At 51.5% G+C, this 26,969-nt stretch overlaps 3 protein-coding genes across 5 annotated transcripts; all 3 read left to right on the top strand.

Annotated features, from left to right (window-relative positions):
- The first annotated feature begins 8,808 nt into the window (after positions 1–8,808).
- Ly6d (lymphocyte antigen 6 family member D) lies at positions 8,809–10,104 on the top strand. Its single transcript, XM_052747436.1, has 3 exons — positions 8,809–8,863; positions 9,533–9,631; positions 9,804–10,104. Exons 1-3 carry the CDS (start codon positions 8,812–8,814, stop codon positions 10,055–10,057), a joined length of 405 nt encoding a protein of 134 aa, XP_052603396.1. The 5' UTR covers positions 8,809–8,811; the 3' UTR covers positions 10,058–10,104.
- A 5,354-nt stretch (positions 10,105–15,458) lies between these two features.
- Positions 15,459–20,814, top strand: Lynx1 (Ly6/neurotoxin 1). Of its 3 annotated transcripts, none has more exons than XM_052748015.1 (6): positions 15,459–15,627; positions 15,901–16,013; positions 16,376–16,454; positions 16,550–16,699; positions 16,914–17,015; positions 17,163–17,257. In XM_052748015.1, exons 1-5 carry the CDS (start codon positions 15,553–15,555, stop codon positions 17,001–17,003), a joined length of 507 nt encoding a protein of 168 aa, XP_052603975.1. In that variant the 5' UTR covers positions 15,459–15,552; the 3' UTR covers positions 17,004–17,015; positions 17,163–17,257. The 3 variants fall into 3 exon arrangements, with proteins under 3 accessions (XP_052603975.1, XP_052603977.1, XP_052603976.1); XM_052748017.1 differs by having other exon boundaries at positions 15,584–15,627; positions 15,938–16,013; positions 16,550–16,715; positions 17,163–20,814; XM_052748016.1 differs by lacking the exons at positions 15,459–15,627; positions 16,376–16,454 and having other exon boundaries at positions 15,918–16,013; positions 16,550–16,715; positions 17,163–20,814.
- A 90-nt stretch (positions 20,815–20,904) lies between these two features.
- Positions 20,905–26,305, top strand: Slurp2 (secreted LY6/PLAUR domain containing 2). Its single transcript, XM_052749214.1, has 4 exons — positions 20,905–22,258; positions 24,558–24,562; positions 25,458–25,695; positions 25,937–26,305. Exons 1-4 carry the CDS (start codon positions 22,054–22,056, stop codon positions 26,071–26,073), a joined length of 585 nt encoding a protein of 194 aa, XP_052605174.1. The 5' UTR covers positions 20,905–22,053; the 3' UTR covers positions 26,074–26,305.
- The last annotated feature ends 664 nt before the right edge of the window (positions 26,306–26,969 follow it).

Below are 26,969 nucleotides of genomic sequence, written 5' to 3'. Positions count from 1 at the left end.
CTGAATGGTGTCCTGAAAATCTGAGCTCTGTCATATCAGGACTCTGCCTAGTATGCATCTGTATTCCTATTTGTCTAGCATGGAGACATGAACGTGGCTGGTACTCTGCAAATCATATTTATGGTATGCATGTACAGATGAGTGGATGGACAGATGGATGGACAGACAGATGGATGGATGAATGGATGAATGGATGGATGGATGGATGGGTGGATGGGTGGGTGGATGAACAGATGGATATGTAGAAGATGGGTGGATGAGTGAATGGATGGATGGGTGAGTAGGTGTGGGAGCCCACAAAGGTTTTCTAGTGAGATCTGAGCTTGCTTTACACAGCAGAGCTGCATTAGGGGATGGCTTGACCATGAGCAAGGTCACCAGATGTTTGGGATGGTCTGCACTTGGATGTGCTGGGGGAGGTCTTTTGCTCCACCGCTTGGCATTCCTTTAAAAAGCTCTTTAGTAGAGACAGAAGGGGCTGATTGGTTTGGACCCAGGCCCTCTCAGGGCTATCCTGTGTTTTCTAACTGTCTCTCTCTCTATATATATACTTCTATCTACAAATTCCTCATGTCTTCCTGCTCTAGAGTACCCGGAGGGAATAAGAGGGAGCTGGTCTCCCTCAAATGGTGCCAGAAACAGGGACCCAGAGTATTTGGTGAAAGCTTGGGGAAAAAGCCCTGTGGGGAGCAGTTGGACTAGTCCATTTTTGTAGGGAAAGTAAAGGTGTGTGTGTGTGTGTGTGTGTGTGTGTGTGTGTGTGTGTGTGTGTGTGTGTGTGTATTCTCAGGAGGAAGAATGAGGAGCTGGAAGATGCTCTAGTAAGGCTGCAGCATAGATTTTTTTCTCTATCTAGGTCTCTCTCTCTCTCTTAAAATTCTATCTATGAAAAAATAAGGAATATAGTGTAAAAAAAATTAGGAATAAAATAAGCTACAAGAGAGAGAAACTGGGTCCTTAATTTTCTAACTATGGGGCTATAATGCAAACTGGGAAGAAAATCTATCTTCTTTGAGCTTAATGGGCAGAAAAGATTCCTATAGAAGTTTTTGGCCTGGGGACAGCTAGAATGCTAAGTCCAAGTAGCAGAGAAAAGAGATTTCCCCTGAGGCAGATACAGATGGAGAATTAGTTTCCTCTTGACTATGAAGTCAAAAAGTTTAGAGAACAGAAGTCTTGGGAAAACTTGGTAGTCTTTCTCTCTAAAGCTGAAAGCTTTCTTGGAAAAAAACTTAGTAATCTCTCTCTAAAAAACTAAAAATCCTTTTAGAACCAACTTTCTCAGTTTTTCTCTTTCAGTAAGGGCAAAATTAGATTTACCTGGAAGAATGCGGGAATTCACTGTGGTTCACTCCAAGAAAAAACAGAAAGACCTCTTGAAACAGGGCAAAACATCCCTCCTAGCCAGGAAAAGCAGCAGTCAGAATCCCCTGAGGTTAGATAGAACTTAGCCATAAATGCTTGGGAGAGTGCAGGCAGGGAACCACAGAGAGCTGAGTGGGGCAGGGAACTGCTGGCTCAGAGGAGGCAGTAAAGCCGAGCCTCTTGGCTGTGAGCATCTGTGGTGTCAGGGACTTTATAGCTGGGGGAGGAGTTAAGCCATGACAACTATCCAGGAGAAAAGCTCTCTCTTCTATCAGGAAAGGGGCTTTTCTCAAAAACGTTTGTTTCTATGGGGAGAGAAGTCCCTACCTTCAGATGCAGAGAAAGTCACCACATCAGGGGCTGTTTCCAGGGGAGAGGAGATGAGCTGAGACTAAACTGGGAGCTGACTGGGAGGGAGTCTCTCTGATGGATCTGTGGGAAAGCTCTGTTTTAAGTGCTTTCATTTCTTTTCATTGACTGGCTGGGGCAGATGAGAAAGCCCCTAGGGAATTTTGCTTTGGGCATGGAGGGACCTGCCTGCATGATTGGGAGGGCACAAGCAGCTCCAGGAACAGTGTCAGCAAGGGAAAACACCTAGCAATGCCAGCTCAGGGAGAACAGAAATCTCCCAATCTCCTGTGATGAAAAAGCAAAAAGCTCAGTTCAAACTTCCCATGCTGAAAGCAGAAACTCGTCTTTGGCTATGTAAAGGGAAATGGAAATGGCAGACCTGAAAGGAACTATGGGAAATGGAGTCTGAAAGGTAGCTCAATATAGAGAAATGCATTCTGGAAAAGGTAGTTTTTCAGCTCAAGATGGCAATACTGTCCAGAAACTTTTTTCAGCTCAGAATGAAGTTTCTTTTCAAAGCAATGCTAAAAAGCTTAGCCTTATCTCTTGAGAACTAAGACCAAACAAACAGCTTGCCTCTAAGATAATTAAAATGCTAATACTGTTTGTCAACAAGCCACTTTAAAATCCTTAAAAAAGCAAGGGAAAGCAGTCCATACATTGAACATTGTTTTAGATATGAAGAAATTTATGGGCAAATAAAACAGTTCTTTGCCTCTTGAACAAACGGCCTGAAATGAATGAATCCTTTGAAAATCTCATAGGGAGACAAGGAAACTGGCATTCAAAAGGATGACTGCTTTATAGATGGGGCTCAAACTCCAAAAAATTTAGCTATATCACAAAATAGAGTCGCTTCACGTGAAAGTTCTCTATAAGAAAACAATGCTAAATCAGAATGCTTGCTTAGTGAATTCCCTGATGTTTGTGAGAAGCTAGTGAATGAAGTGAAAATACTAAATCAAGAAAATGTTCTTCCTCTGCGTAAGCTAATGAAGAATGTGCTTCATGAAACAACATCTATGTTCCTGACTCCTTTGAATAGTAGCAGTTTTAGTGAACAAATCATCTTGCCAGAAATATTGGGCTAATTAAAATCTATCAGAAATATCAGCATTGTTTAAAAAACTCATGGCAAATACAGCTTTAAAAAAATTAAGAAGGGGGAAAGTTGTCTGAGTTTGGTGTTGAGTGTGGAACTGAAATGAAAAGCAGCTAAACCAATTTTCCTGATATTAAGGTTCCATCTCACAGTCTGGGGAGAGTAGGATAATAAGGAGGCTTCCAGACTGCTGATGAGTCTGGGATGAAGTTTCAGCAATGTTTTTGGTACACAGAGGAACCTACTGAAAGCTGCAGGTCTGGAACCCCACTCTGACTTAGACAATTATCTTCTCCTGATGGGAAATTGTCTGCTGAGCTGCCAGCTGAGCAACTCGGGAACAGAATATTCCTTAGGAGGTTTTTCTTCTCATCTCTTTTCTTCCTTTTTGAGTTTGCTGTAAACTGAGATAGCTCTTAATAGAGTGCATAAAGTACTGTTTAGCAACAACACTCACTAAATCCCAGGTTTGAGAGAGCCATTGATGAATTTGGCTCTTGTTTCCAACTGTCAGAAGAACTTTCAGAATGATATCAAAGCTGACTATAAACTCTGAACTTTAGAAATGATTTGTGTACTTCCTGTGTTGTTAAGAGAGTCTCTCTAATAGTTTTAAGAAAGTAGTCATATAGAATGCAAGTTTATATTAGGGTAGATATTGTGTGAGTCTTTCTAATAGTTCTAGGAAGTATATGTGCTAAGGTAGTCCTATAGAGCTTAGAGAGTCTTTCTAATAGTTCTTCTTAAATGGCTCCTTAAGAATATAAGCTTGTAAGAAATATAAATAAGTATATGTTGAATGTGAGTTTGTGAGAAGTGTAAATGTTGAATGTAAGTCTAAATGTTTATTGAAAGCTTACAAGAAGTGTAAATATGTATAGTGATAATAGTTAAGAGAGTTGTAAATATGTATGGGGATGTTTATACCAGAATTATGTTAAGGTTAATGAACCAGAGTTTGGTAAAAAGCTAAGGGAACCTTTAAGTTGGATATAGTTTATTGGATGCAGTTTGCATCAAGAGTTTTAGTTGAAAAGGGGATTGGCACAGCTAAAATTGTTATGGACATCTTAAGACCCATTCCAAAAATTAAATGCCATTTCTATCATCCTCTACTCCTGTACTGGGAGGTGTAGCAGCTATAGAGATCACTTTGGAGGTTGTAAGTGTTAGAATTCTGCCCTCACTCCAGCTACATGACTGCCTATGTGCAGTTCAAGAGTTAAGCAAAGGGTCTTGCATCTTATGTCATTATGTGCATGGCGTGGTCACATAATCAGCGCATGCATGGTGTAGCTCTGTAAGCCCACCTGTGCATGTTCACCAGGAACCCTTAAAGAGCCATGACTTAGACCTCTCTCTCTCTCTCTCTCTCTCTCTCTTCTGCTCTGTCTCTTCCCAACCATCTTTCCCTCTCCTTGCATGTGCTCCTTTCCCAGGCCTGGTTCTCTTGTACCCCCCCTTCTTCCTCCTAATAAAGTTGTCTGCTACTAGGCAGCCATGACTCATGACTTGTGACCTTTTTGTGCCACAACCAGTGCCATTTATCATTCATTTCAGTAAGCTCAATAGGAACCTGGGCCAGAGCTGAGTTAAGCTCAATACTCCCTTCTATCAGAGGCTGAGAGTTAAGGATGGACAATTTTCTCTTGATAGCTTCCAGCCTAAGATAGAGTGTGCTTGATGGAAAGCATATCGCCATGACGGGTAATGGAAGAAATAATTATAGAGAATGACCTAAAACAGAGCTCAGTCTATTCTGTGGGGCCTCAGGGGCTCTTTAAAAAATTAAGAGGAGGGACATGTGGGAGCCCAGAAAGGTTTTCTAGTGAGATCTGAGCTTGCTTTACACAGCAAAGCTGCATTAGGGGATGGCTTGACCATGAGCAAGGTTACCAGGTGTTTGGGATGGTCTACACTTGGCCGTGCTGGGGGGAGGTCTTTTGCTCCACCCCTTGGCATTCCTTTAGAAAGCCCCTTAGTAGAGACAGAAGGGACTGATTGGTTTGGACCTAGGCCCTCCCGAGGCTATCCTGTTTTCTGTCTCTCTATATATATACTTCTATCTACAAATTCCTCATTTCTCCCTGCTCAAGAGTACATTGGGGGAACAAGATGGAGCTGGTCTCCCTCAAGTAGGTAAGTAGATGGATGGATAGGTAGATGCATGGGAGGGTAAATGAATGGAAGGGTGGATAAATGGGTAGTTTGATAAGTGGGTAAAGGATAGGTGGATGGATGAATGAGTGGATGGATGAATGGTAGGATGGGAAGATAAGTGGTTGTATATATAATGGATGCATACATGGGTGGATGGCTGGATGCTCGGATTGATGTATGGGTGGATGCTGTGATGGATGGATGGATGGATGGATGGATGGACAGGGATAGATAGATGATAGAATGATACATGATAAGTGGATAGATAGTAAACAGGTGATGGACAAGTGGATGGGTGAATGAATGAGTATATGGATAAATGGATCGTGAGTGGATGGTTGATTGATGATTGATAGGAGAAGGTGCTTTTAGAGAATTGCTACTGGTGGCCAGGGTCCCAGGGAATAATTTAAGGTGTGGCGGGCTATGCCAGGTGCCAGACAGCAGATGAGCAATACCCATGTCTAGATTTGTGGCTCCATGTGTAAAGGTTACTCTTGTGCTAGAAGAAAGGGGTGTGGAGGAAGAGCCCCAGGCCCAGAGGCCAGGCCCAGCTACGGCTCCTCTTCCTGAGTGATGATGACCGAGGTTCTGCCCATCTCTGTGTCATCTGAGGCTCTACCTGTGTGATTAAAGACAGAACAGGCCTCAGGGAAACAACCCTCTCTCCATTGCCTGACTCACAGAGCATTTACATGGCTTTGCAGAAGAGGAGATAGAACCAGGGTGTGGCATGGGAAGCTGAGGCTCTGCTGTCCTGGTCTGGTATCCTCTCCACCGGCTGATGGCTACCTACCCTCAGGTCCCAGCTTAGACAAGTCTACTTAGGTCAGTCCTCCTATAGTGCCTCAGGGCACCTCACCCCCTCTCTAGTCACACTCATGCAGTGCATTCCTCACAGCAATGAGTTATCTGTGTCCTCTCTCTCCTACTAGTCTGTGGCACCGGCCCTGTCTCTCTCCTCCCTCAGTGTCCCTTATACCAGTAGTGACTGGAGTACAGTAGGTCCTTCTAAAATATTAGGAATGAGTAAGTGAAGGGCTTTGAAATACAGGGTAGCTTTAGGAGGCCCTGGGGTGTGCCTATCCTTATACCCCAAGGTGTTTGGACACCTTCAGCCTAGGGATATAACCTGCCTACTGAGTGCCTTCTTCAGGTCTGGAGAGGACCCAGGGCTGAGCTTTCAGAAGGGCTGAGGTATTACACTGTGCCTGTGCTCACTCATATGGCTTCCCCTCTGGGCCTCTCACACTCTCCTGATCTCTGTGTCACAGACATGAATGCAAGGGGGAGGGACAAGAGCAGGGAGACCTCTGCTCCAGACAGAGGTCCAGGCTTGTCCCTCAACTTCCTGGCCAGCTTGCTGAGGTCAGGAAGCGGGCAGGACAGAGAGACAGCATTCTCTGCCCTGTGTCCCTTTATTCCACTTCCTGGGCAATATTCTTCTGTCAGCATCTCAAAGGTAGCTATGAACAAGGGCTGGAAGGATCCGTGCTCTCAAAGCAGTGACTGTCTGCAGAAGAGGTACAAAAGGCAGATATAAGGGACGTGATGGCTCCTGTGCTCACTTTATCTTGGCTTGCCTTCATATCCTAACCTGGCCACCTCCAACAAGACCCTTGCTGACTGCCCCCGAGCCCCAAGAGCTCCTGCTGCCAGAATCACACATTCTTCTAAGGGTAAACTTAGTATGTTTTACACTTCTGCTGGGACCCAGCTGGGGATAGGTGACTGACACATCCTCCTAGCAATCCTGCCAAGGACAAAGGACCTTCTCACCATGGACCTCACCATGGACCCCACCATGGACCTCCTACAGCCTCCAGCTCCAAGATCGATGGCCACCATGAAGCCTGAGGTCCCTGGGGGCATGCCAACATGCAGATGCCTCCTCCTACCCTGGGTGTGTGTGTGTGTGAAGCCTTTCGTACATTGCTCTCAAACTCAGGCCCAGACCCCCACTTCTATTCTTCCCTTCATGCCCAGACCCCACAACTCTATCAAGCCCATAGGTAGCTCCAAACCTGTTTTTCCAGAAGTTTCCATACCTCTCCCAATGAGTCATCTTCCCACCACCTGCCAACTCCACCATCACCACCCTGTCATGGAGACCTACGTTCTGCTCCCTAGGCTGGAAATCACACTCCCTAACCTCCACCCACCCATTCTCCCTGTATCTGATGTATTCAGAGAGGCCCTGGAGGTGGGTGGGCCTTTCCAAGAAGGCCAGGACCCTGAATTTCAGGCCTTTCCTGTGACATTCCAGCTGTCCTAGGCAAATCCCAGGGAGCCAGGCACTGTCTAGCAAAAACAGGGGACAGCATGGGACAGAGATGGGCCTTCTTCAGGGGCTCCTATCCAAGCCCCTCCCAGATTCCAGGTCCTGCCAAATCTAAAATTCACCTCCAGGAGAACCACATGGAAGTCCTCAGGGTGTTTGATCCAGTCCTGGCTTTGCCTCCCCTTGATTCAGCTCAGGAGAGAGCTAGCCCAGGGGAAAGCAGAGAGGGGAGGCCCAAGGTCTATAGGGCTTCAAGAACTTCAGCCTGGCCCAGGCCAACCCTCCCTGAAGCAGGTCCTGACCTGCCCATCCTTGTTGGTGCTTGTCTATCTGCTTTGCACCGATAGCGGTGGGATAGGCCCAGGACTGGTCTCTGTCTGTGTCCAGCCCATGGCTAATAGCCTGGACCCCCCAGGACAGGGGCAGAAGGAGGACTCTATAGGGCCCACTCACACTACCCCTAGATGAGTAGACAGAACCAGCAGCTAGGGGGACAGTTACCTTTCTGCTAAGAACTAGAGTCACGGCAAAAAAAAAATGTCTCCTATGCATACAAACAGAACAAGGGTGGGGTTCCGACTGCGTGACAGAGACCTTCATCAGCACCTGCCTAGGGCCTTGGCGTCCGCCCTGAGATGTTCTCAGCCACAGGGGAGCAAGGCAGAGAGGCGGGAGATTGACAGTTCTCGTTACCATTGTGTGAGGGTCCGGCGTGGGGATTTGATGAGAATGGAGCCTGAGACCCAAGTGGAGGGAGGATGAAGTGGAGGGAAACTCCTATCTCTGCAGCAATGAGAGGCCCCCACAGCCTGCTGCTCCTCAGTTGAACCTGTCCTACCCTGTGCCCCGATGCCCAGTTTCCTGGGATGGCCAAGCTCCCATGATCTAGGGTCTCCATAGCCCTAACCTGGTTATACCCAGTACACACATAGACCCTCTCCTCCCTCCCCTCCCCCCGCACCCCACAGTCGCCTCCACATCGTCTGCAAGGACTATTTGCTTCCCTGGGGTTCCTTGCTCCAAGGTCCCACTGGATCAACCCAGAGCTGAGCTCAGAGCAGAGAGGAATGTAAGCTCTGTGCCTTCCGACCTGTGGGTATCGAGATAGCCAGCATGGGCTGTAGCTGGAGGCAACTACCCAGTGGTAGGCAGCAAGGAGGGTAACACAGAAGTGGAAAATCTATGACAATGTGACCCAGGAACAGGCAGGTAATCAACAAGGAACTGAGAGCCAGAGACAACCGTGAGGGAAATGGAGACTCAACAGCATCTGGTGTCCTGGAGCGGGAATTGGGACCACCTAGAAGACTTCTATCCACAGCCAACCCTGCTCAGGGAGGCCCCAGAGGTGAGGGGGTTAGGAACCTCAGTCCTTTCAGGTGGCAGGAAGCAAAGCTGTTCTGGGCTTCTGGGCTTGGGCCAGAAGGGTGGGGTGGGCCCCGATTTGCATGCTGCTGGCTGGCCTGCCCTCACTCCTCCCACAGCTCCTCCTGCCCCATCTATAAGGTCTGGGGAGAGGAAGAGCCCCCACTGCTTCCAGACGATACTTAGGATGAAGACGGCTCTGCTCCTCCTCCTTGCCTTGGCTGGGGCCACCAGCCCAGGTGAGAGGCTGCACCTGGGGGCTGGGAAGGGGTGGGTAACTTTGTCTAGATACTGGACCCTCAGCCTCCGGTAGCCCATGCCTGGCAGAAGGTCATCAAATACTGGAAACTGGAATTCAGGCTTAGGGAACACTGGTTTTGAGGGATGCTTGCCTCTTGGAATTGAAAACAAAATGACTTTCACATCTTAACTCGGTGAAATCATAAAAACGCAGTATTTCACAATCAGGGAATTTTAGCACTGACCCTTAGAACTGGGGGTGTTTTGAGAGGGAGGAGGGTTGGAGCTATTTAAGAGGATCCCCCTACCGCCATCCCCACCTCACATCTGTCCTGGATGGCCCTGGGCTGGCCAAGTCCCTCTTCCTCCAGGCTCTTCAGGAATTCAGACCTTTGAGGTGGAGGGCAGCAAAGACCAGGAACATCCTGAAGTCCTCGGAGAAGGGCCCTCTCCACTCTGTACTCCCTCTGCTTCCTCACCTCTTCCCAGAGGTGGCTTAGGATAGAACACCCTCTCTAGGGCTCCGAGGGATATCCAGACACCCTCTGAGCTAAACCCAAGACATGAGCCTTGTGGGGTCTAGGCCTGGAGTAGGGTAACAGATGGGAGAAGGCTCTGTCATAGCAAGGACCTTTATTTGACTGACTCTCTGACGCCTCATCCTCCAGCCTGGGCACTCCGATGCCACGTGTGCAGTAGCAGCACTAACTGTAAGCAACCTCAGACCTGCCCAGCCAGCTCCAACTATTGCAAAACTGTCGCCACAGGTGAGTCTCAGTCCAAGGCCCTCAGGGCCGAGAGAGAGCAGCCCTAGGCATGTTAACTGGGGGTGGGTCAGTCATGGTGATGATGACGGTCTGTCTAGAGTGGAGAATGCTGTGTGGGAGCCAGGGTGCGTGGTAAGCCAGGCCTGTTGCCCTTTTCCTCTCCTGTGTGCAGTGGACACTCTGACTGGGAACCTGGTGAAGAAAGACTGTGCAGACTCGTGCACTTCCAACCACAGCCAGCAGGGCCAGATCAGCAGCGGTTCCTGGGTCACACAATGTTGCCAGGGTGACCTGTGCAACGAGAAGCTGTACAACGAGGGACCTGCACGTGGCAGCGCTGCGCCTGCGCGTGCCCTGTTCAGCAGTGCCACCCTGGGCCTGGCAATGAGCCTGGGCCTCCTCGCTCTTACCGTTCTTGGCCTGTAACACGCTGCTTGGTATTTTCCTCGCCCCGTCCCAGGGACCCCATGGCTTCCTCCTTGGCCGTGATGGAGGCACCAGATGCTAAGACTGGGGGGCTGGGTCATGGAGGGCACCAAGAGCTGATGACATACCACAGTGCCTGCCCCAGAACAGGAAGGTTTGGCCTGCTCCCCAGCATGGAAGGTGGGGGACAGACAGGACTCCTCCATCCCCTCTGATTTTGTACTCGCTCCATTTATTTTTCTACCTGAACCTCTACATGGAAATAAATGATCTAAAATAAAATAAATCTAAAAACACTGTAGCTGTGTGGAGTGCTGAGTGGGACGGAGGAACCTCTGGCACACGTTACCCTGGACAAGCCTCGGCAGCATGTAGCACCCCCTAGCACCCGGCCTGAAAGACATCTCCATCCTGGAAGGGGCAGACTCTCCCATGTGGGGAGGAAGGACACTATACCCCAGGTCCCAACCCTGAGATTCTGCTTCCCCCAGGTTGTAAAGAGACCCCAGTCTTAGAGTTATGAGGGTTCTGCACACAGCCCTGGTCCAAGGTGAGTCTAACTACCAGGATGATCTCATTCCTTAGGAGGGCTCAGCTGGAACTCATCCAGATGTGGATGTTCGGGACGGGAGGGGTGGCTCAGTACAAGCCGATAAGAGACAGCCTAGGAGGAACCTAAGCAGAGAAGAGCCCTAGGGACCCCAGGAAAGCTCGCTGCCTACTTTTCCATCCCATTCAATGGATTCCTGCTGCTGCCTAGGCTCCCGTGTGCAACTTGGATTTAGGCAGTTTCCCGAGTGTGGCGAGGCTGTGAGGTTGAATGAGGGAGAGGTATTCAGCAGGCACCCAAACATGCAGTCCTCCTCGATGGCAAGCAGGCTAGCCCATTCCACTGCAGCCACTACCCTGCAAGCCCGCAGGGGTGGACACAGGGTTAACACCCTGGCAGGCATGCATGGCAAACCCTGCCCTTTGCAGATGTCAGAGGGATGGTGAGGGACCCTCCTCCTTTCATGCACCTACACCCTGAACCTTGAAGAATCCTCACCACCCTGCTTCCAAGAGAGGGTTGTGAGAGGTGGAGTGTGATGTAGGCTCCCTAAACTGAGTCTCAACGTCCAGGTAAGGCACTGCTTGGTCTGGGGTGAGCCCTGCTACCTCCACCCAGTCAGTCTCTTTTTTCTGGGCCCCTCCAGGTCCCCACTTGGAACAAGGTGCTGGACCTGCTGAGCCTGGGTTTTTGTTTTGTTTTGTTTTGTTTTGTTTTTTACATAGACTCCCACACCCAGTCACCACTGATTGTAATGGGGGCGGGTCTGCTGGAGAGCCACGACCCTGTGGGAAAGCAAGGAGGAACATGCTCCAACCCCAGAAATCAGGAAGTTTTCCAGGAGCCATGGGTGATAGATACCCTGAGCTGGCTGCTGGGTAGCATGCTGTTCCCTGGGGTCTTTGCTGGAGCTGAGGGCCAGGCCTGGTGCCAGCCCGCCCCCTAGTGGCCAATAAGTCAGGCAGCAGACGACAACTATCGGGAGGGAATTCTTTGCTATTCACGTTCCATCAGCCTCCTCTCCACAGGTGCCCCGAAATGCCCTGATCATAGAAAGCCACTTGTACGTGGGAGTCACGCAGAGAAGAGGGCTAGAGGAGCATAAGCTTAAATCCTAGCCATTTCCAAGTATGGAAATAGTCTGGGAGCAGGCTTCCCATGAGACACAACAGCATCTGAGGCTGGCAAGATGCCACAGAAAAGCTGAGAACAGCCAAATCTCCTAGCCCAGCTCTGTCTTCTAATCTGCAGTCTATAGGCATCTCAAACCCAGCTCCCTGTATGCCCCTGTATGATTCCACTGGACAGCTTCTCTGGTATGCCTAGCCCTAACCTAACTTCACCTCCACTGACTAGGTCACAGCCCTTGGCAGGGTATGCAAAGATGGGAGCCCTCTCCAGCTACATACAATCCTATGCATATGGACAGACTTCCAGGGCCCAGTGGTAAGACTGCACTCCTGCCCCTCATTCCTAGGGTTCCTCCTGCAGGAGCCCAGTCCCAAGGCCTGCACAGCAATGTGGTGAGGTCATGACAAAGACAATAATAGAGGTAAGAGGGGCCCCAGTGGTGACCCTAGTTGGAGGTAGCAGCAGGAGCCTAGGAACTCCAGGTGCGATCCGATCTGCAAAGCAGCAACCCCACTAAAGGTCTGGGCCGATCCCTGACCCACCTAGGATGGGGAGAGACACCATTCCCTTTGCATTAGCAAAACACATGCCATGTGTGGTAGTTTGAATGGAATTGCCCCCATAAACTCAGAGCAAGTGGCACTATTAGGAAGCGTGGTGTTGTTGGAGTAGGTTTGGCCTTGTTGGAGGAGGTGTTATCACTGTGGAAGCGGGCTTTGAGGTCTCGTATGTGCTCAAGCCACACCCAGTGTCTCAGTGCACTTCCTGTTGCCTTTGGATCAAGATGTAGCTCCTTTTCCACTCTCAGCTCCTTCTCCAGCACCATGTCTGCCTGTATGCTGCCATGTCCCGCCAGGATGATAATGGACTAAACCTCTGAAACTGTAAGCCAGCCCCAACTAAATGTTTTCCTTTATAAGAGTTGCTGTGGTCATGGTGTCTCTTCACAGCAATAGGAACCCTCACTAAGACACCACACAACCAAGCACAACTTCCAAATGGTGGTTAGGAGACTTCAAAAAACAGCTGCTCGTGTCTTCTGAGAGGGCCAGCCTACCCAGAACATCCATTGTCCTCGCCATCCTAAAGAGTGTGGCCTATAGCCTCGCTGGCAGCTCAGCCTATTTGCCTGTTTCTTACAGAGGACACAGGGCCGCCTATTGCCTGTTCTGATAGTCAGTCACTCGGGTCTGGCTTCTGATAAGCCCTCTCTCTGGTTGGGCCATGGATAAAAAGGGGCTGGGATGCTACCCCTCCTGGGCATTCTCCTAGAACTGGCCTTTGAATTAATCAATTCTCTTACTGTTTTGATTTTTGTATTTCGGCGATTTCTTCCCTTTTTTGCTTTTATTATGTATATATGTGTGTGTGTGTGTGTGTGTGTGTGTGTGTGTGTGTGTGTGTGTGTGTGTGCGTGCGTGCATGTGTAAAGCAGAGAGGCTGATGCTGAGTGTTTTCCCCTATTACTCTCTACCATTTTTTCTTCCTTCTTTCCTTCTTTTTTTTTTTTTTTTTTTTTTTTTTTTTTTTTTTTTTTTTTTTTTTTTTTTTTTTGACACAACGTCTCTCACTGAAAAGTGGAGCTCACCGATTTGGCTAGATTGGCTGGCCAGAGAATCTCGGTGACCCTCCAGCCTTCACCTCCCCAGCACTGTGATTTCAGGCAGATACCACCCAGCCCAGCTTTTAACGTACTTATTTTCTGAGCAACAGAACCTGTTTTGTTTCATCAAATACAGGAGTTCGTGTGTCTCCAAACATTACTTCAGAGTAGCATTTCTCCAGACAGCGCCTTCTGTTCTAATAGTGTGTCGACAGAGGTTGGTAGCCACAGTGTTTAGCCCGGCTTTTCCATGATGCTGGGGATCCGAACTGAGGACCTCACACTTGCACAGTGAGCCCTTTTCCCACTGAGCTCTCTCTCCAGCTCTGCTCATGTTTTACTGTATTTTGCCTCCTCGGGGTCTGATTTGCCCCTTTTTGTTCTAGTTTCTGAAGGTGGAAATTCAGGTCCTTATCAGGGACCTCATCTTTCTCCTAAGGCAGCATTTCTGTGGAATCTCCCTCCTGAACCGGCTGTCACTGCGTCCTACATCAGTGGCTTTGATGCACTGTGTCTTTATCATCTGCCAGGAATGTTTCTGACTCCCTGATGGATGCCACCTTTGCCCATAGGTTATTTAAAATGTGCTGTTACCCAGACTCTGTGCATTTGTAAATATTTTGCTGATTACTTTTAAACCTTTGTTGTTGTTGTTGTTGTTGTTGTTATTATTATTATTATTATTTTATTGGGGGTAGTGCAGGCACACCCATACTGCAGCAGAAGTATCAGAGGACAACTTTCAGGAGTTGGTGCTCTCCTTCCACTGTGGGCTCCAGGAATCAAACCCGGGTGTCAGACTTGTACAGCAAGGGCCGTTGCTCACTGAATCTGGCTAGCCCCATCATGCTGCGGATTTCCAAGTCCATTGCCTGTCCAAGAAAAGTGCTGTTTGGTTTCCATCCTTGCACATGTATGTCCTGGGATTCATTTGAACATGGTCTGTCTTAGCTACTTTTTATTGCTGCAATGAAACACCACGGCCAAGGCAACTTGTAAAAGACAGTATTTAATTTGGCTTAAAGTTTCAGAGGGTCAGAGCCCACGAATGATGGAGCAAAGGCGTAGCAGCAGGGACAGCTGAGAACTCAGCCTTGATCCCCGAGCAGAAGGCAGAGAGCTAACTGAGAATGACGTGAGTCTTTGGACACCTCAAACTCTGCCCCCAGAGGCACACCTCCAATAAGAGCACACCTTCTAGCCCTCCCCAAACATTTCCACCAACTGGAGGCCAAATACTAAAACAGATGAGTCTGTGGGGCCATTCTCACTCACACCTCTGCATGGTCTTTATTGATGAAGGTCTGGGGAAACAGGTGTGTTTTCCTGGGGACCAGAGTGTATTGGTTATTTGTCTCCGTTTTTTGTTTGTTTGTTTTTCTTTTTTTGTGTTGTTTTATATTCTGATTTTTGGAGACCGAGTTTCTCTGTGTAACAGCCCCAGCTGCCCTGGAACTCAAAGAGCTCCTCCTGCCTCTGCCTCCAGAGTGCTGGGATTAAGGGCATTCGCCTCCAAGACTTGTGTTTGTCTCAGTTGTAAGGCCCCTTGTATGTGCGTGCATGAGAATCTTCTGGAAGACTGGCCTCTGCACTCTCCACTGTCTCTGCACGTTTTCTTTATCTTCTTCCTCACAAAACGGGGTGGGGGAGAGTTTGTGAAAACATTAAATTTTGGCTGCTTGAAACAGAATAAAAAATAAGGCGAATTTTAGAGACATAAAGTAATTACTTAGTGGTGAACTTTTGATGGTGAGAGCAGCCTGTGAGCCATGGGATGCCTTTAAGACTGGCTCGAAAGTCTTCCTAGTGGATCCCATGTAAGGACAGAGGTGCAGTGATGTCCCTGTCCAGGTGGTACCTCTTCCCGGAGTCAGCATGCCTACCCATCAGTTTGGTCTGTGGGAGCAGGGCGGCAGGAGTGAGAAGAGCTTCGATGAAACGTGAGGAGAATGTCCAGGAAGTATACGCTCACCTCGGGATCGCTACTGTGTCACTGTGAATCTGCGCATGAGTGGGCGCATTCGGATGCCCATGGGATGCCCAGGCTTTGCTCACCAGAGGGCTCACGACTGAGACTACAGAAGTTAGCTTGTGGGCAGGGTTTGGGCGGCCTCGGGGGCGGAGCGTGTGGCCTGGAGGCGGGGTGGGGCGGGGCCAGTAGTGCGCTGGCACTGCGGGTCGGTTGCGGCTGCGGAGCCTACCCGGCCTGAGATGCCGTGCAAACGCAACACCAAGTGTGCACAGACTCACGGTCAGACCGCGGGAGGGACCTGGGAGCGGCCACGGGTGAGTTCCCATGGCGACAGGGATGGTGGTGGTGAAGGGCAAGGGCGAGGTCACCCCGCACCCAGCCTGCGCTGGGAGCCCTCCCGAAGCAAGACTGCAGTCTTTCGGGCGGAGCTCCCCGAGAGGGCTCAGGAGGGGCCGGAGCCTCAGGCTTGGCCTGATTCAGGACCTCAGAATCCTGAGCTGGCACCAGGGAAATGGGTCATGAAGGATGGGTTGTCTTCCGGGGAGTGTATTTTGGTACCCTCAGCAGGGGCCGGATCGCATCTGTAGGCAGGGAGGAGAATATTGGTCCACATCCCCCCAACAGTCCCAATCATCAGACCCAGCCTGTGGAACTCGGTCTTGGGCAAGCATCGTCTGGCGTGCATCCGAAGAGTCTTTAGGTAGGAGCTGGGTACTCATCATGGCCCCTTCCGCTGTGGCAAAGGACTCACACAGCGGAGGAGTCTACACTTTCCTGGGGGGAGGGAGAAGAGTCCACGCGGGGGAAGCAAATGCGAGAGGGACCTCTGCCCCAAGAAGAGACCAAGCCTGGGTTCCAGTCTTCTGGAGAGCCTCCTGCACTCTGGGCTCTGCCAGGAAGAAACTGCGTGCCAAGTTTCCATAACCCCCTCAAAAAAAAAAAAAAAAAAAAAAAAAAAAAGATCCGCTGGATGAAATCCTCTTTTTTTTTTTTTTTTTGGCATTCAAGGACCCCAGGGCCTCCCCATTTTCTTTGATGCTGCCCGTTCCTCCCCTTCTTTAGCTCCCTCCACCCTCACCTTTGCTTGCTTTTGGTCTTCTGTTGGAATGCCGCATATCCTGCTCCCTCCTCCCATCTCCAGGTAAATGAAAATCAGCAACACCCACTGAGCTGGGAGGCGCTTGCGCCTGGCCCGTGCCCAGCTGTGATCACAAGTCTTTGTCGTTGTCTGTGCAGGATTACTTTATCCTTAGGAGAGCAAGAGCTCAAACAGAGAAAGAGCCTGCCCTTTGGATCCCGGACCAGCCGCTGTCCACCTGTTCACTTCCACACTATCCTCACATCTCCATCATGACACCCCTGCTCCCGGTGTTCCTGGTGGTTCTGGTGGGCCTGCCTGTGGGTAAGGTGGACAGAAGCTAGAGGGACCTTGTGGGACAGGCAGGTAGAAAGTCAACAAGCTGGCCAGAGTTCTCCTGTCCTCTAACTGTCCTGACCTGGTGGTGCCTAGTAGGAGTGGGAGGTTGGCTGGAGACAGCTGGGGTCTGACTGGTAGGAAAAGGATTTCTTCCTGTTCTCTGACACCCATCATGGCCCACAGCCCAGGCTCTGGAGTGCCACGTGTGTGCCTACAATGGAGAAAACTGCTTCAAACCCATGCGATGCCCAGCCATGGCCACCTACTGCATGACCACACGTACTTGTGAGTTTGGTGTCCTGGAGCATTGGGATAGGAGTTGCACAGGGAGAGAGGCCCCCACCTGTCCTGGTGGGCCTACAAGCTGTGATTGAGCCGTCCAAGGTCCTGACCCTCTCTCACTGTAGCCTTCTTGTGTCCTGTCCCCTGTAGACTTCACCCCATACCGGATGAAAGTGAGGAAGTCGTGTGTACCCAGCTGCTTTGAGACTGTGTATGATGGATACTCCAAGCATGCATCTGCCACCTCCTGTTGCCAGTATTATCTCTGCAATGGGGCTGGCTTTGCTACCCCAGTGACCTTGGCCCTGGTCCCGGTACTCCTGGCCACCTTCTGGAGCTTGCTGTAAAGCTCTGTTCCCCTAGGCAGACCCACTCAAACGCAAAGCTCTTAAAAGACACAGTTGCATCCTCTCACCCTCTTGCTCCACCCAACCCTCTTCCCTCTGAGACTCCTCAGCCACAATGAGGGCCCATGGCTACCTACAACAGACTGATGACACCCAGATACCTCACTCCAAGGCCATAACCTTTTGTTTTCAGAAGGCTGATACACGGATCTAAATCTCTTTACCCAGGATCAGGGGCATCCGGGAGAGTGCTGTTTGCGGGGCGAGGGGCATCATTCAGTCAGTTAAGGAACACTGATTTGAAGGAATTAGTGGCCAAATTCCACCTTCATGGCATCAGGACCCTGCCTCAGTCTACCCAGCAGAGGATAGATAGGTCTGCTAGAGGGGGATGAAAGATCATGAAAGATCATGAACAAAGAAAGACTCAGCAGAGCTGTCTCCTACTGAGTCTAGCAGCTGCCCAGGGCAAGTATGAGACGGAGGCCATGTGAGAAAGCCTTTTGTCATTTCCAGCTAGCTCAGGAACTCTGCCAGACCTGGTGTCAGGACAGCTCTTGGCCAAGGGTAGCTAGCAATGGCTTTATTTCCATGGGCCACTAAGATCTCTCCAGCCCCAGCAGCTTAGCAGGCCCCTTGACCTCCACTACACCCCCTCACCCTCACACTGGCTGCTGGGTCTTGAGGCTGGCAGGGACATGGGGGCAGGTGGCCCATGCTATATTTTGTCTGGCCTGTACGCTGGCCAGAGCTATTCTGGGCATGGCCGAAAGGGAACAGAGGCAGGTCAGAGCAGGCTAGTTGGGGTGACTGGGACGGCAAGGCAGACTTCAGCAGGCTTCCCAGGTCCTGTAGGCAGCTTCTGTATCCTCTTGTCGCTTGGTAAATTATGGGGAGACAAATTCACAGGGAGCCAGCCCAAGTCCCGGGTGACTGCCTGTGAAGTTGATTGTGACTGAAGTCTTCTGGGTATCAAGACTCCAAAGAACCCAGCCCCAATTTAGGAGACACCGATCTGCCTTTCATGCCAGTGTAGTTGACCCAGGGAGCCTTACCCTCCTCTCTGACTCATGTGCCACTGTTCCCCAACTCATGTGCCACTGAGGAAACCCCCTGAAGCTGGCCCAGCCCAGGGGTCAGGATGTTGGCCAGCGTCCATGTAGTGGGATTACCCATGGCTGGCTATAGGAGAGTCTTATTGGTCACCACATCCTACTGGTCACACATCCTGAATGCTTTTCTCAGACCAACCAGCTGTAGGAGCTCAGAAGACAGAGGCCCATCCTGGGGACCTTCCTCTCTGTTCTTAGGCAGACCTGATCTCTGCTGCTGAGACTGATGTCGTTTTCTGCCTCTGTTTCCTCCTCTGGGGACAGGCTACTCCATGGGGAGATAGAATCCTGTTGGTGGGCTTGCCCAGATCCTCAGGAATAGGAACTGTGCGGCTCTATTACAAAGATGAATTGGGTGGGAAATGGCCCAGAGATGAGGAGACATTGACTACCCAGAAAGAATATGAGTCTCATGGGAGGTCACGAGTAGGGGGGTGGGGAGCACACGTGCATATGTACACACAGTGACGACAGAGGCCAGAAGGCAGCACTGGTTATGGTGTCCCCTGAGGTCCAGGCAGGCTGCTGGGAGGAAGCCAGAGCTGCCCCTACCCATGCTTACATACAACACACACACACACACACACACACACACACACACACACACACACACAGCAAGCAGCATTGGAACTGACCTATGGAAGCCACAGGGTTCTGGTAAGGAGGGTCAGAGGCAGGTCCCTGACTCAGTGGGTGAGGCCTGGGAAACATTACCCTGCTTGTGCAAGTCCATTGTCCCCAGTCAGGTGGCATCCTGGGCCAGAACTGGGCCAGAACTGGGAGGAGGCCCGAGACTAGGTCCTCCCTCCCACCACAAGGGGGCGATGTGGAAGAGGCCCTTGATTGAGAGACCTGTGGTTGAGAGCGTTGCGGTGTTAGGGGCAGTTTCCCATGTCTCATGACACCATCCCGACAGGCCCCAGAGTGTCCACACTGCCACCCCTCCCTAGCCTGTCCTTGGTGCTTAGCACAGAGCCCCAGAAGGTGCTCAATTAACACAGGGCCAAGCCTGCCAGTGGGAGGTGCACGTTAGGGGCACAGTGCCAGATGGCTTGTCCTAAAGCCTGTCTGCAGGTGACTCTGCACCCTCCACAACAGTTCTGCAAAGTGTGCACGTGCATGCGTGTGTGTGTGTGTGGGGGGGTCATTTTTGCACCCCTTTGACAGGTAAAGAAACTGAGGCAGAGAGGAGTGAAGCACTTAGTTTTCCCGGGTCACCCGGCCACCTCATCTGCTTAGTACCAAATCATTCTACTATGGGTGTTCTTCCAACAGCTGGGGAGGTCTTTGAGGCTGCAGACCCTCGGGATGACCATGGCTTCATAAACCAGAGAATCTCAGAATGCAAAGTTGTGAAAGCTTATGGAACGGAGGCCTTAGAAGGGGACATCAGAACTGGAGGTGGGGGGGGGGGGGCTAGAGAGTAGGCCAGGGGTGCCCAGCCCTGTGTGAGGATACGTAGAGAAGGAACGCAGGATGGAGTGAGACAAAGCAACCAAGTACCATCAGCCGTCACAGGCTGACCTTGCCTCTGTCAGGCACTAGGGCTCAAGGCAGTGGGTGTTCTCACACTAGGGTAGACAGCAGCCCTTCAACATGGATGGTGTCCGGGGCGGCTGGCGGTGGTTATCTACAGAGTTGCATTCTGGAAGCAGCTGGGAAGTCACTGGAGAGAGGCTGCTGGATGGAACCGTGATACCACAGAGTGTATGAGTGCATGTGGGGTTTGATGAAGCCAGGTCAACACATGAAGCTAAGGCATGCCACAGAGGTGTCTGCTCTAGCCCATCAGAGAGAAGCTGCCAGCAGTCACGCTCTGCCGCCCGCCATGTCTGTGGTTGGCTTCCCCAAAACGGATAAGGGGAAGGGGGTGGGGCAGACCACCTCCGTCTTCATCTTGTGCTGTGAGCATGGGAGTTCACATTCTGAAACTCTAGAATGATTTCCAGGAGTAGGGCGGCCCCTTGTTTCGGTGCTTGGTTACTTTCTAGCAAGTACCATGGCATCCTGCAGCATGGCTTGCCCTGGGTTCCTCGGGCACAGGCTCACACTCCAGCCATCTTACTGGCGAAAAGACAGTGACAGGACCCACTCAGCTGGCTCTTGGAGGCCAGTGTCAAGCCCGGGGCCTGCACAGAGGAGGCCCCAAAGGATGCGTGGATACATGCTGCCTGGCACTTCCCTGGGTTGTATCTCTGCCAACCCTAAGCTCTCACCCAGCAAGGACATGGAATCCACTTTTATGCCACAGGATCCCTCCCCCCTAGCCAACCCCATGTACCTGTACTTCAGAGTGGTCAATGTCAATGTCCCCCCACTGAATGAATAAACAAATGAAGGACATGTGTCTATCTTGATCTCCTACCCGCCTTCTCCCTGAGTTCAGACCTCACCCACCCAGATTGGCTTGGTAGGTCCTCCTGACCCTGAAGGTCCCTGGCTCCTGTCCTGATGTCAGAGCCAGCCAAGGCAAGAGAAGTATTAACAGGATTCCAGGGGCTTGATGAAAGTCACCCCCATTCTCTGGAAAAAGGCAGACCCACCAGTTCCCATCGATCAGCTAACAAGCCCAAGGGTAGGCTGAGGAACTGGGTGGGAAAAGACAGGGCCCCTCCTCCCCCAACAAACACACACCTGGTTACTTCTGCCTTCTTCTGGCTTTTTAATTTCTGGTCCCACTTTCTTGCTACTTAGTCCTCAGGAAGAATTCTCAGCCCCTCTCTCAGGATCTCTGGCCATTTGCCCTGCCCAACACCCATGTTTGGAGGCCCCATAAAGCATGGAGGTAAGTCAAAGCCACCTGGACAGCCAGAGTAGACACGTGGGGCCTCCTGCCTGGCCTGAGTGCCTGTACAGCCAGTCTATTGGCAGATGATCCCCGCCCTACTATATGTCACTTTGGTCTCTTACCCCAACCTAGAACCTTTTTTAGCACCAAAGGCTTTGCTTACCCGTCCTGCTGCCACTGGGCATGTACCACAGGACTTAGTTTCCTTAGTACCATGTCAGTACAGTCCCTTGATAGGTAACACTCACCCCTTGTCCCCAGGACTATGTGAATAGCCATGCTTCTCCTGACTTTCTTAGACTCGGGAGGGCCAGGACAGGACTGAAGCCTGATTTGGCAGATGAGAAAGCTCCGACCTCTCAAAATCTTGGCCACCGTGCTCCATGCAGAGTGAGCTGCTGAGGAAGACATTGTAGTTTCATCTGGACTCCGCTCCATCCACACTTGCAAGGGGAGGGGAGGGGAGAGCTGGTTTGCTTCTGCCGTGCCCTCCATGCAGCTGCAGGGTGAGATGGACCTGGACTGAGCTTCCAGCCGGAGCAAGGTCTTTCTTGAGAGCCTTGGGCCTGATGATTGGGACATCCCTACTCCATGGAGGAGGGAAGAAGGCTTGTGAAATTGTACCAGGCTCCCCGAGGCCACGCACAGCAAGCCCTGCCAGCACCCATCTGAGCCAGGTTGCAAGTGACTCAGGGCTGGGAGCCAGCAGCAATGGGAGCCAAGGGTGGAGTGGGAGCCACAAGCAGGTATAAGGGGGTGGCCAGGGAGTCAGCCTCATCCTTAACACGGAGAACATGAGGCTTCTCTTCTGGTTCCTTCTGGCCGTGGTCTTGAGCATGGAGCTAGGTGAGTTGGGGGCGGGGAGGGTGGCCACTTTTTCTACTGCCCTTACTTGTCACTGTCCTTCCAGCCTGGGCCACCACTCACCCTTGGGGGTACCCCTTTCTTGTCCCCTCTTCTCGTCCTGGGCACCAAGACCCTCTCTACCCACCAGCTTCTGTGCTCTGCCATTGACCTTCATAGATTCCTAAACCCTCTTCTCTGGATCCCACAACATTCAGCACCTTCCTCAGCTTACTTCTCAGTTTGAAATCCACCCCGAGGCCTCTCCAGTTCCATAGCAACACCCTTGCACACACACAAAGCAGGGTACACCTCTGCTGCTTTACCCTCCTCCAGCCCTAGAGCCCCGGCTAGTCTGCAGCCGTTCTCTCCCGATGCCCTCCTACCTCCTTGCTTAGATTCTATCTGTTCCGCCTTCCTTGGGCGACTTCATCCACTTGACTTCAGTCCCCTCCGATTTCTATACCCTAGCTTCCTTGGCTTTAGTAACAGGAGCTTTGACCCCAGCGCCTGCGGATGGCCTCCCAGGGACAACCTCAAATATCACTGCCTATGCCTGGCCTCGGCATCACTTAGTGGGGCCCGAGTTGTTCCAATATCCAACCCCAACCAATGCCTGTGCAAAGAAACAATTGCCCCTGTTGTCCATCAGCAACCCGTGCTCCAAACTCAGCCAGCCCCAGCTCCCAGAGGCCTCACCTAGTGAAACCTCAGTTTCCATCCATGGGTGGGAATGCTCTAGAACTTGGAGTCCTCCTGAAGGGAGGTGGGAGGTCCATGCATACATCTCTGGCTAGAGTTCACCCTTCGTGTCTTGGGCCTCATGGGGATTCTATGACCTGAGAAAGCCTGAACTATTGTCCCCAAAACCTTTAGGACAGACCGGATCCACTTTGGTGGTCCTGAGCTCAAAGTTGAGAGAACTGTCGCTGTCGGGGCTGAGGTTTCAGAGGGAGTGTTCAGTCATGGGCCAGTCATCCTCTCTGTTTTAACCGAGACCCTAGTATCTCGGGAGTGTCTGTGAGGCTGAGACCACACTCTGCACTGGGACTTCCCAGTCTCTTCCTCCATGGAAATCACACCTGCCCTTCAAGACAAAAACCTCAAGCCTGGACAGTTAGAAGTTGGAGGGAGCCAGGCTCCATGTGCCTCTCTCAGCATATCCCATGTCCTACATCTTTTCTGGGTGCGTGCTCTGTCACCCATGGGTAATGCCATCTCCCCAGGGCTCAAAGCAGAGTTTTGCTCAGAGTGAGCAAACAGGATCAGAGGGAGTCAACTGTACCTGGCAACATTGCAGTGGAACTGGACCTGGTGGACTCCACTGTCCCAAGGCTCAGCCCATTGTCTCTCTCACCCTCTTCTCCAAAGCCCTCCCTTTCTCTCTAAGCAAGTCCTGACCTGGGGTTTGTCTCCATGACCCTATCGCTGCACCCAGAGACAGTTTCTTTTTGAGAGCTAGACCTTCCTAGCCTCCTTGATGAAAATACAAAAACACCCAAGAGGGACGATTATTCTTTCTGTGAATGACCCAGCTCTTGCTCCAACTCCTAGAGCTCAGTCATTCATTTGTTTTCTAAACATCTCCTGTGACCCATCCGTGGAGTGCAGTGTGATGGATGCTTGGGGGGCGCTGGTGAATGGGGAAGGATCCCCATTCCTCTCCAGAACTCTGGAGAATAGGAGTGTGGAGGCAAGTCTTAATCGTGAAAATAACAAGGCCGCTGGGCGGTAGTGGCACACGCCTTTAATCCCAACACTAGGGAGGCAGAACCAGGCAGGTCTCTGTGAGTTCGAGGCCAGCCTGGTCTACAGAGTGAGATCTAGGACAGGCACCAAAACTACACAGAGAAACCCTGTCTCAAAAAACCAAAATATAGGGGCTGGAGAGATGGCTCAGAGGTTAAGAGCACTAGCTGTTCTTCCAGAGGTCCTGAGTTCAATTCCCAGCACCCATATGGTGGCTTACAACCATCTGTAATGAGATCTGGCTCCCTCTTCTGGCCTGCAGGGACACATGCAGACAGAACACTATACGTAATAAATAAATAAGTCTTAAAAAAATTAAAAATATATATATATATAACTAACAAGGCCAGCCCATGCATCAAAGGAAGACCTCTGCCCCAGAGCTGACTGAGAAGCTCCTTGGGAGGAGACAGCCTATGAGCTGGGGCTAGCTTGTGCAATATCGATGATGGAAAGATGAGTCTGGGCAAAGCTAGGAGGCATGGAGAGGAAGAGGAATGGGAGGTGGTACCGGTCCTATTCTCCCAGCACCTTGCCTGATCCCTTGGTGCCCCATCCACCTGCCCCTCCGTCAGCGGCTGTCTAAGCCCTTCTCTGTCCAGAAAACCCACGTGCAGTCTGTCTTTAACATCCATGGGACAGCTACAGGCTTGGGCGCTTTTGCTACCTGTTTGTGTCTCTGGCAGAGTCTCGGCTTTCTCTTCAGGGATGGTAAGCAATCAAGGCAAGTGGTGGGGACCTTGCTGGGGTATGGACTTCCTGTCTGTCACCTGCTCCATAGTTCATAGGATGAAGGACTGGCCTTTGAGGCTGCCCAGAACTGACCAGCATACTTACATGTGAGGTCTGGTAGAGGTGTGGCTGTAGAAGGAGCCCCAGGGGGGAGCTCTCCTCTCCAGCACTACTCAGTGGCCCAGGCAGGATGGGACAGGGCCTAGGAGCTTCCCCACTCGGTGTCGGCTCTGGACTTGCACAGAGCCATTGTGCAGCAGCGTGATTGGTACTGGAAAGGGCAGGCCATGGGGTTAGGGATTTTATAATCCAGGGAAGGGAGCCTAAGGAAGCAATAAAGAGATGCAGGGAGGCAGGGAAGAGGCAGGGAGACAGATGAGGGGATCCAGGGAAAGCAAGAGAGAGCATGGTAGGCCACTTGCCCGACTGGCACCCCCTGGGCTGGATGCAAGACGAGTGATGTAGTATTTGCCAGGAAAATGGCAAACAGAACTCAGTGGGCTCCCACCATCCTTCTGTCTGGCCTCGCCATGGACTCCCTACTAATTGGGTAAAGGCCCCATTGTCTCAGACCGCAGAACATTTATACCAAGGGGTATAAATGATCCTTCTCAGGTCCCTGGAGGTAAAGAGGGCGTGGCTAAAGTCTCAGGCCCCCACCCCTCCCCCACCCGGGTCTTCAGGAGCCTGAACCTGCACTCCTCTCCCCCAGGAGGTCTCACCTCTGCTCCATCCAGCCCTTGGTGCTCTGAGCAGAAGGACGCAGGCCGGGCTGGTTCCAACATGATCCCTTGTATCTCACACAGTGGTAGGCCGAGCACCAGGGTCTCACTTAGCCCTTCCTCCAAGGTCTTAGAGGGGCTTTGTGCCCTAGATGAGGGATTGGGAAGCTGGGCTACAGAGACGTGGGGCTGGCGGAGAAAGGAAGCAGGGTGCTGGGTACAAGAGTGGGTGTCACCCTCTGCAGAAGTTGCTCACCGGCTGCCCCTCTCTCTGTCTGCCTGTAGCTGTAACACAGGGCATGCGGTGCCACCTGTGCAAGGGCTTTGGAGGATGTTCCAAACCGTCCAACTGCCCAAGGAGCTCCACCCACTGTATCATCATTGGCACCCGTGAGTGTGGTGGGAAGGGTGGGCTGGACACACCCTTCTTGCACGGAGAGCTGGCTCACTGGGCAGGCAGAGCCCAGAGCCCATGTGGTGGCCCAACGGATCAAAAACAGAATAGAAACATGTCTGGCAACCTCTGTCTAGGGCAGAGACCAGGCAAGGGCTCTCAGTGCCTAGGGGTGAGGTGACGGAGGTTTGGGCCGCTCAGAGATGCAGGAAGCATGGTCTCTCTCTTATCCCTCAGGATCTCCCATCAGCTTTACAGACCTGCCTCTGGTGACGAAGATGTGCTACAATGGCTGCCCTGAGGTCTCCAAACTGGGCTTAGGCCCTCATGTGTCCCTCGTGTGCTGCCAGTCCAATCTCTGCAACAAGGACTGATGACACTCCGTCGCTACCAGCTGGCCCCACAGAACCATGCCCAGACCTGATCCTTGGAGGTTATTCCAACCTGGCCAGCCCAAAGCACCCTACCCCAGACTCTTACTTCCTCCGGAAGTTCTAAGTGAAGTCCTGTGTGAATCCATGGGGGTACAAACTTAAGGCCCTAATTCACTGTGGGCCCCTCTCAGTGTCAACGAATCTCCCAATAAAAAGCAGCTGGATCACATGGTATGAGCTGTCCAATGGAAGTAGTGTGTCGGGCACGGGATTCAGGCAATTCCGTAGCCCCGCCCCCACCTCTTGTCAGTCATGGCCTCCGTGGCCCAGGCTGTCTGCGACAGCCCCCACTGATCTTTCCTCTTTTACCAAGTGCCTGCCTATTTCCAGGTAGACACAGGGCCTGAAAGGCACAGGGGGCGGCAGATGGCTGCTCCTGCTCTTGAGCAGGCGGTGAGGAGGAGCTGAGTCTGTAGGCACTTGAGCAGCACCCCCAACTTGAGTCTGGGGCAGCTGAGTATCACCCTGACCTGGGGCTGATATGCAGAGGAGTGCCCCAAACTTTGGACTTGGGGGTGAAGGAGCACCCAGACAAGGGGCTGAGGGCTAGGGAGCACTCCATCTTAGGGATGAGAATACCCTTGATCTGGGGTTTGGGACACTTGAGGAGCGCCCCAACCTGGGCTTGAAGGCTGAAAGGAACTCTGACTCAGAGCCAATGAGCACCTTTACTCTGAATGAGACTCCAGAAGCCTCCTACAGACCCACAGTTGAGCAGGTGAAGGAGGAGGCCTCTACAGAGGGGAGATGGTGCTCACTAACCACAGCCCTTTGGGGACTATCTACCTCTGTTGTTAGTAGTTCCTGGGGAACTCTGCTACCGTCTCAGCCTTATG

Source organism: Peromyscus californicus, unplaced genomic scaffold, assembly GCF_007827085.1.
Source record: "Peromyscus californicus insignis strain IS unplaced genomic scaffold, ASM782708v3 Scaffold_20__1_contigs__length_68692818, whole genome shotgun sequence".
NCBI lineage: Eukaryota > Metazoa > Chordata > Mammalia > Rodentia > Cricetidae > Peromyscus > Peromyscus californicus.
Note: the sequence above shows the minus strand (reverse complement) of the source record. Positions and strands in the feature narration are given on the sequence as shown.

Excerpts from the sequence above, each read along its gene's own strand:
- Slurp2 (XM_052749214.1), top strand. The coding sequence starts at position 22,054 with ATGAGGCTTCTCTTCTGGTTCCTTCTGGCCGTGGTCTTGAGCATGGAG. Across the intron at positions 25,696-25,936 it reads CTGTATCATCATTGGCACCC|GATCTCCCATCAGCTTTACA; the intron begins GTGAGTGTGGTG and ends CTTATCCCTCAG.
- Ly6d (XM_052747436.1), top strand. The coding sequence starts at position 8,812 with ATGAAGACGGCTCTGCTCCTCCTCCTTGCCTTGGCTGGGGCCACCAGC. Across the intron at positions 8,864-9,532 it reads GGCTGGGGCCACCAGCCCAG|CCTGGGCACTCCGATGCCAC; the intron begins GTGAGAGGCTGC and ends CTCATCCTCCAG. Across the intron at positions 9,632-9,803 it reads TTGCAAAACTGTCGCCACAG|TGGACACTCTGACTGGGAAC; the intron begins GTGAGTCTCAGT and ends TCCTGTGTGCAG.
- Lynx1 (XM_052748015.1), top strand. The coding sequence starts at position 15,553 with ATGCCGTGCAAACGCAACACCAAGTGTGCACAGACTCACGGTCAGACC. Across the intron at positions 15,628-15,900 it reads GGACCTGGGAGCGGCCACGG|GCAGGGAGGAGAATATTGGT; the intron begins GTGAGTTCCCAT and ends TCGCATCTGTAG. Across the intron at positions 16,014-16,375 it reads TGCATCCGAAGAGTCTTTAG|CTCCCTCCACCCTCACCTTT; the intron begins GTAGGAGCTGGG and ends CCCCTTCTTTAG.